The sequence below is a fragment of the Curcuma longa genome, unplaced genomic scaffold, assembly GCF_044706935.1.
Source record: "Curcuma longa cultivar G26 ecotype Majalengka, Jawa Barat unplaced genomic scaffold, ITB_CL_G26_1.1 contig_6785, whole genome shotgun sequence".
Lineage (NCBI taxonomy): Eukaryota > Viridiplantae > Streptophyta > Magnoliopsida > Zingiberales > Zingiberaceae > Curcuma > Curcuma longa.
Genome location: NW_027434766.1, coordinates 1,399 through 10,084, shown reverse-complemented (window position 1 = coordinate 10,084; position 8,686 = coordinate 1,399). Strand labels below are relative to the sequence as shown.

Here is an 8,686-nt window from a genome sequence, read left to right as displayed (position 1 = left end):
TTACTAACAAATGGAGTAATGAACACCCAAGTCACAACAATGTTGAACAGCTGTACCATTTCAGGCCTGTCATTTCATGCTGTTGGGGAGTATGTGAATGCAATTTTAGCTGGGAAGCATCGAAGGAAGGTTCAATGAGCATTTGAAGTTACTGGGAAGGACAGATTAGCAAGTCTCTACTGAAACATAGTTTTGAAGTTAGCAGCTCCAGCCTATGCATTCCTCTTCTTTTCATCTCCTTCTTCTTCTTCCTTCCATTCTTCCCTCTGCCAATGCACCTTATCAGAACAGCCAACCTATGCTGATCTATATCCTATGTGAGCATAGGTTGACACCGGTATAGGATCATTTTGTAGGAATAAAAAAAATGGTTCCAAAACTGTTGCTCTGGGCCTTGGCTTGAAGAGACTCATATTATCCACCTACAGGACTAAGAGTAGCGAGAAGTCACTCTTCTGTAATCAAATGGAAAGCATTGGCTTTGTCAAGAAAAAAATCAAAATTTTGCCTAAAGAGAATGGCTGTTTGATCAAATCTGATCACCATGATCTCTTTATTGGCAATGACTTGATGTTGAGGGCTGTTCTCTGTTTTGGTCATGGCTTTCTTTCTGTCCTGTTGCGTGGGTCAGTATAGATGAGAATATTAAAAATTTGCAGGAGATAGCATCTGATAGATACAGTTATAATTAATAGGAAATATAACATCTTTTCTGTCACGCTGTTATGGCTTTCAGGTTATAGGCCCATGTTTCTAGAGGACTACTGCGAGGCTTTGCTTCCATTTTGTTTTTCCCTTCTGGTTCTCATTGTGACCTTTTTGAATTTTCTTGAGTTTACCACATTTGGCCAACTTCACTCAAGTTCACAGCTTGATGATTACTAGTATTAAATTTGGTGTCATTTTTTTTTGACCAACAGTAATCTTGATACTTTTCAACCTGAACCTGTATCCTTTTTTTAGATTGTATCCTTGACTAATCTTATAGTGGATACTCTATTTGACATTTTCTGCCAATGTGCGGAACTAAATCCTGAGCCTCGTCAACGTAAGCACAGATTTGCTTATGCTTCTTCAGTATGATTGTACTCATGCACATGTATCTAATCATTTATTCTCCTCAAATGATGTACTTTTAGAAGGAGAGGAAGAAAATACTTGGTTTTTTGGTGATGAAGAAATGGGCGATGCTGGTAATTTGGTTTAAATTAATATAAAAGCCACAATTATTTTTATATCATCATTCAACTATAGCAACAATGGCAAAGTAATTCTTTTTTCCTTTTCATTGCAGGAAATGATTCTGATTGGCAACTTTCAGAAAATCCTAGTAATCCCATTGGTTATGCCAATGGAGATCATGACTTGTCTCGGAGAGTGCACGAGGTAAGTGTTGGTGCAGGGTATCATGTTATTTACCTTTGAGTGATGCATTGCGTCATGGATAGCTAGTTCTTATTAACATTGATAAATATTCGACAGGGAAATATCTTCAAATTTTTTGCCTCGTGTAGACATTGCTAAAAGGATATATGTCTATTTGTTTATTAATAATGTTTCCTATTACACACTACCATGGTCTTTGTTGGTTGGTTACTATTATTGACATCAACTATTGATACATTTATTTATTTTCTAGGGAGGTTTATTGTCAACTATAATAGTTAGGAATCAATTTCACTTTACAGAGAGAGGCATGATGTAACATTGAATTAAATGTCGAGTATAGAGTATAGTTCAACTCAATCCGTTGTTGGTTTATATGTATCAATCACTAGAACTTTTTGCCCATGCAAGGTAATTTCTTTTGTTAGGTAAGTGATGGTGGAATTGTGGGAATCTTTTGATCTCATCTTCTTACTTACAGAACAATTTATGTCTCTTTGAAACGAGTTTCACTTTTCTTTCACAATGCTAAGTTTGTTTGCAATATTTCATGATTTCACAAAATGCAGCTTCAGATCGATTCCCAGCAGTTTGAGGATGCAGATGAAGGAGAACAAGAATCTCATGACGATCATCACTTGGCAGCAAACTAATTCACTTCACCAGCTCTATACTCCACTTCGGTTATTTGTGTTGGTAGAACATCTTAGGTCTGTTGTTAACTAAAGACTTGTTCAGTGAAGCAAAACAAGGTTGGGTTATCCGGTTTAACTAGTTTAGTGGTTGTATGATTAGAATCTTTGTAAAAGGTCTTGCGATTGGTCAAGAATGTCTTAAAGGTTGCTTGGAAAGGCTTTCATGTGTCATATATATAAGTTACATGTAACGGTTTGCATATATCTTACAATAGCTTCATGGATAAGATTATAAAAACTGACGAACTCAAACCTCACACAGTTATGGATGATAATTGAAAGATTTCCACATGCTAACCTAAGTTTTTTTTTTCTTTTTGCGTGATATGCTAATTTCAAAAGCGAAACCAAAGATTATTACAGGAGGAGCTCTACTTTACATCCATATCTGACTTTGTTGGGTACTCTAGCCCCTGCAGAGCTGGCATTCTTCTCAGGTCCTCCTCAGAAAATGCTGGGATGAGCCAGTATTTCTTGTCTGTCCCAAAAACCTGTTTCAAGAGCAATCCCCTCGTTTAACAGACAGGGTTACAAAAAAAAAAAAAAAAAACAGAGTATGATGTAATTGCATGATGATAACGGCAGATGTACTTAAGCATTTGACTACATTGAGTGATGTTTGAGTGTCATTACATGTAGCTCTAGACTCAATAGATAATAAAATGGAAAAAAAAAAAAGTTGAGATTTGAAAAGTTCAAAGTAGTTTTTTAGAGAGCATAGTCGAAGTCAATTAGGTAGTTATGACAAAAAAAAAAAGAATACAGATTGAAAAGGTCCTAATGATGATGCAAAATAAATTAATAAAAAAAAGAAACCTGTTCAAAGTTCTTCTTTCGGCCGAGATTGTATTTCCATTTCGAAGTTGTTTTTTTCTCATATGCCTGATTATATAGTGGCAAATCAGCTCTTGTGGGCATATACTATAAACACATCCAAAATGAACTTCAGTAAGAATAGTACTAACCTCAATTGTTGTGGTATTCTTCACAACTAAAGATACGTGCATGATAAGAAACCCCATCACACTTAATGCAAAAGCCAGATTCAACACTAGAATATTACAGTCGTCTTTGTCAGTAAACAGAAAAATTGAGGAAGCAAAAATTGCCTATGAAAAAGGCTACTATCTCAGTAAAGGTGAAATATGCATACCGAATGTAAGAAAAGTAGTTGCTAGTGTTCCTGGTGTGCCAGGGATCTCCACATCTTTAAAGAAGGCAATGAAATGAGGCAACAGTGAAACACTAACAAGAGATGTCTCAAGAAATGTGTAAAACTGCATCCATAAGAGGAAACAAAATAAAGTCATGGACAGAGGCAGAAATGTGACAAACCGATGGAACATTGCATTCTGACAGAACCAAAGGAAATATAATCAACTTACATTTTCATTTAATCATCAACATGTGATAGTTCCATGACCCAAGCAAACCTCTAGTTGGAATTTTTATTCTTTTTTCTTATTAGTATTTGCTACAAGAAAGAAGTTGAAACTTGACCCAACTATAATTTAATCTAGATGTGGAAAAAGAAGAGGAAACTGAACACTAATATGAGCTAATCATCTCATCTTACAAGCATTTTGTGTTTTGTCAGTCAGGACGTAAGAAAGACATCCAAGTTATGAACTACCAATACTTCTTAAAAAGAAAGAACAGAGAGATGGAAGAGTTCGAGTTAACCAAAGAAGCAGTTTACATGTGCGGATATGGTTGGTTGAGCCTTTGTATCTAAGATATGTAACAGTGAACTTGGGAAACAGGAGATAGGGTGAGTTACACAGTTTTGAAGTTCGCTATACAGATTTGAAGGATAACTTATGCATTGTTAAAACAATTGAATAGTTCTTTATTTGCATCAAATAGAATACAGGATAAGTGTAGAACCATAATGTAGGAAGAGGAAAGCTATGATGCACTTACTAGGGGTTTACACCTTTTTGACAGCTGACAGAAGAAATAAAAGACAATACACTTACCAGAAAAAGAAGAAAGAACTTGTAGTTTAAAGCCCCAACACAATTTATGACCCACACACAATGATGATCCATCTTAAGTACACATCGTCCACCTAAGGGAAGAATTAATATTTAGAAAGGAGGCATATAAATAAGAAAACCATTATATCACTAATTTTTAAGATGCATGGTCTTACAAACAGAGCAGTGATGGCAGCGAGGTGGCTTCAAATGATTGCACTTCCTGCAATACCTTATCCTTGGACTTGCTGTTTCTGTAAGGGGTCCTGGTTGTTTCAAATTTATAATATGGCCACTGAACTCCATGCTTGTTAATGGAGTGGTTTCTCCACTCTCATCTACAACAGGCTTCCAATTTGGGGGCACACTGCCAGGGTCCGTCAGAACAACAGAGAAATAGGTCCATAGAAGTAAGCCCAACTGCGGAACCAAGTATTTTAGTTAGGGTGGACAATACAATATACAATTATTAAGATAGCAGAAAAATACAGTTTTCCCACTTCAAACTCCATCAGTTCATTGGTAGTTATAAGCACATGACAGTTTCTCACAATAGATGTGGTCAAATGTTCTTAGATTATAATATAGAGTATTATCAACTAAACTCAATTCAAACACCAAAGTGTTTACTCACTTCAAATATTGAATCACCAGAGTACCAAATTGTAGTTTTTTTAACTAAAAAAGGTAGAAAAACCAAATTCAAGTAAAGAACATCTAACAATGTGGATAGTATACTTGTCTTTGTTTCTGTTTCTATTTTTTGCTTTACATTTCAGTTCAATTATTTTTGAAGTTTTAATTGCTTCACTACTCTTCAAACTACTAAAATTTGCATTACTATTCTCTTTGGAAATTTATTGACTTGTAAGTTTACTTTTCTGGGTTATGCATTCCAACAATTAAAAATTCAGAAACTAGATTAGATGTATAGAAAACTATTAAAGGACAAAAGTATTCCCAACACTACAGTGTTGTTTTACCAACATTAATTGCATTAAGTAAGCATATAATAAATTTAAAGGTGTAAAGCATGATAACACTTAACCATCCCATTTTTTGGAATATTGTTCAGTCATTTACTATCATGAATTTTTGTTCAACTTTATTTAAGTCAACAATATTGCCAGAATTCTCAAACAAGTCTAACTGGAAGACGCATTTGATATCATTGGTACTGAGCAATATAAGTAAAATAACATAGACTTTTAATTTATAAGACCTTGTGTTTTGAATGCTTTCATGTTATCTTATATTTCTACAAAGTTGACTTACAGGAGTGCATGTGTAATGTGGAATCAAAATTTGTTGTTGTGATTTTGTACTCTTCTTGTATTCATTATGCCTAGATGGATTTCAATTGAAACGAATCCATTGCATTATTATTATTATATACAGCATAAATAACAACATGAATTTGTGAAGAAATCCCTGGGTGGCCATTCTTATATAGAAACCCAACCACTACCCTCTAAAGTAGGAGAAAATTCTGCATAAAAACATGGTCCTTTATAAAGGGCAAGAAAAGCCTTGCTCCAAAATGAGAGTAGCAGCAGAGTAACTATGATATGTTCCTTTACACAGACCATTCACTGACTGGCATACAAGAGCAAAACTATATAACCACAACTAAGAAATTAGACAATTTATGTATGGGATCTCATGAAAAATCAAAATAGTTATATAAAATTAGACATCATCAATCTGGTAATTGTGTTAAATGTGAAATAGCTAGACTGTATGCTGACAGGCATAGTTTATCACATGGTTCACTTTATTTCTTTCATAAGTAGTCATTAAACATTAGGTAAAAATCTGTCTCACTGATAAGAACATCAAGCAGTCCAAACCAAAATGACTTAGCTAATCTTAGATGGTTTTGATGATGACACATAATGTGACAATTATTTAATTTTGTTCTTAGTAGGTAAGCAGATGTGATCTTCTCAATTCATCTTGTAAGAAAGGAAGTGTTCTTGCTGACTTAAGCTTGAAGCTTCATGAGAGGTGGATGCAAAGGTCCATAGCTCATGCGGAGGCGCTCATGGGAGGTAAGAGCGGATGTGATCTTCTCAATTCATCTTGTAAGAAAGGAAGTGTTCTTGCTGACTGAAGCTTGAAGCTTCATGAGAGGTGGATGCAAAGGTCCATAGCTCATGCGGTGGTGCTCATGAGGGTTGCAAAGCCTAGTTATAAAAAAAATTATTGATTTTAAAACCTAATAAGCTCAGATCATATAGCTCTCTTCTAAACATTTTTAACAAGCCCAGATCATCAGCTGCCACTGACTTCTTCCAAGACTGGAACTTCTTCTTTATGCTATATATGTTTCTGTTCTTTTCTTTTATTCTTCTAAAAAGGCTCTTTCATCCAGGATCAACTCCGGCATTCGGGAGGAAGAGCTCCAAAATAAAAGACAATAGGTATAATTTTCAAGGATCCACACGGACAAAAGGAAGAGAATTTGAGGAGCTCGCAACTAAAAAGCATAAATTGACGCCGACAGCAGTTGCAGAGAGGTAGGTGAATGGAGTACCAGGACATGGAAGAGGACCAAGACGGCGACGGCCAGGAGCGAACCGTGACCCCCAGCAATGAGAACGGGCCCGTAATTGGCGATGACGACGGCGTAATAGCTGACTCCGACGATGCCGAGGACAAGGAGGAGCATGAGCGATCCGAGAGCCCGCAAAGCGGTGCAGAACTTGAACACGTTCCAGGCCATGACGACCGCCGCGGACCGCATCACGCCTTCTCGTCCTCCTTCGCGTCGCCAAATAGAGAAAAATAAACGCAGATCAAAAGGGGATCCTGTTCTGCTCTCTCCGACACAAGCAAATGTGATTCCCTCCGCCTCAAATCAACGATGCAGCTCTAGGGTTTTGCCGCGAGCGAGGATGGGAGGAGCGATCAGCGACGAAGGGGAATGAAGCTGTTTTGTTCATTTCTGGTTTTCGACCAATTATCCAGGTTGCTGCTTGCTTCGTTGATTTCTTTTTTCTTTTTTTTTTAAGAACAAAGAATATGAAGAAAATAAATAAATAAATTCGCACTTTAAATTGAAGAATATATATATATATATTTTTGAAGTTTTATTTTTTTTTAAAATGCACATCTAAGTTCTATTTTATCCTTCTAACCCCTATTGCTTTTTTATCTTTCTTTTCTCTCTCTCATTTATTTTAATATTTAATTTCTTTTTTTTATTTCTCTTTTTACAATCTCTTTCCTCTTAAATTAAATTAAATTTTAATTTAAACTTTAACTACATAGATAATCCTTTAAATTTTTAATTTAATAAAAAATTAAAAATTAAGATTAATAAAATATTAAAAATATTTTTTATTTTTTAATATCTCTTATTTTTTAATGTCTAATTATAAAAAAAATAAAAATAAAATTAATAATGAGAATTAATTTTATTAATAAAAACAATTAAAAATAAAATAAAATAATCACTTTGATGCTAATTTTAAAAAACTGGTACCACAGCTTAAACACAACATCACTCACTGTAGTATTGATTTCTAAAAATTAATACCATAGTGGTGTTGGTCTTCGTAAACCAACACCACAATATTAGTTCTGTTGGTTTCTGATCACACACAGTGATGTTGAATTCTGAAGACTAGCACCACAGTGGTGTTGGTCTTCTAAAGTCAGTACCACACACATGGTGGTGTTGGCTTCAGAAAACCAACACCCCACAATATTAGTTTTGTTGGTTTTTGATCATACATAGTTGTGTTGAATTTCGAAGACTAGCACCATAGTGGTGTTGGTTTTTTGAAACCAGTACCACACACGTAGTGGTGTTAGTTTCCGAAGACCAGCACCACAGTGGTGCTAATTTTCTTAAACCAACACCATAGTATTTTAAAAATTTTAAATCGTTTTGAGCACTGTTGAAAGGACTTTAAAACAGTAAACCAGAGCTTATTTGGACTCAGGTTCATATAATAAACTTATATAAGTTGGAATGGCTCCGATTGAGCTCTTTAGGTCCGTCAATGGATTTTGATCAAAACTCATAAATAGACCTAAATAACTTGGATTTCTAAAATTTTACAATGAGATAGAAGATGGTAGTACAGTAAAATTATCTATTATGTCCATTCCTGGTTATGACATCACTACAATATGTTATGTGTACGTCAATTGCTTAAAGTCTCAAAATTGAAAATATTCTAATCGCTATTGTTAATGACTCTAAATTGATATCTCTAGGCGCATATAGACTCAAGGGAACTTCAAAAAACTATAGCACTTGAAATAGATCCGATTGAAATTTCTAGGTCCATCAATGAGTTTTGGTCAAAACTCATTAATGGACCTATGGATTTTTAAAAATTTATCATGAAATAGAAGAAGGTAATACAATGAAGGTATTTATGATACACATAACTGATTCTAATATCCCTATAATAAGTTATAGATAAATATTAATAAAAAAGATAAAATTTCTTTTGAACCTCCGAAAAGACCTTAAATGATATTTTTTGAGCTTGAAACATGGCTTGTTATGAGATTTCACCTTAGTAATAAATGTAGATCTTTGAACGAGTTTTAATTTGATGTATAGAATGTCTCATTTTAATACTCGAGTCAAAAGTTATAATCTCCGAA

The 8,686-nt window shown here is 34.6% G+C and overlaps 2 protein-coding genes across 2 annotated transcripts; one reads left to right on the top strand and one right to left on the bottom strand.

Annotated features, from left to right (window-relative positions):
• Positions 1-736: 736 nt before the first annotated feature.
• On the top strand, positions 737-2,237 carry LOC141819460 (chloride conductance regulatory protein ICln-like; the record flags this gene model as incomplete). Its single annotated transcript, XM_074706756.1, has 5 exons — positions 737-801; positions 964-1,048; positions 1,140-1,193; positions 1,295-1,386; positions 1,956-2,237. Coding segments are annotated over 5 exons (380 nt in total), but the record flags the coding sequence as incomplete, so codon positions are not given.
• LOC141819461 (putative protein S-acyltransferase 14) lies at positions 2,227-7,004 on the bottom strand. The gene is made up of 7 exons (XM_074706757.1): positions 6,597-7,004; positions 4,237-4,480; positions 4,061-4,152; positions 3,235-3,358; positions 3,047-3,132; positions 2,898-2,963; positions 2,227-2,572 (listed from the first exon to the last, which is right to left on the bottom strand). The coding sequence occupies exons 1-7, from the start codon at positions 6,804-6,806 to the stop codon at positions 2,453-2,455; spliced, it is 942 nt and encodes a 313-aa protein (XP_074562858.1). The 5' UTR covers positions 6,807-7,004; the 3' UTR covers positions 2,227-2,452.
• Positions 7,005-8,686: the final 1,682 nt, after the last annotated feature.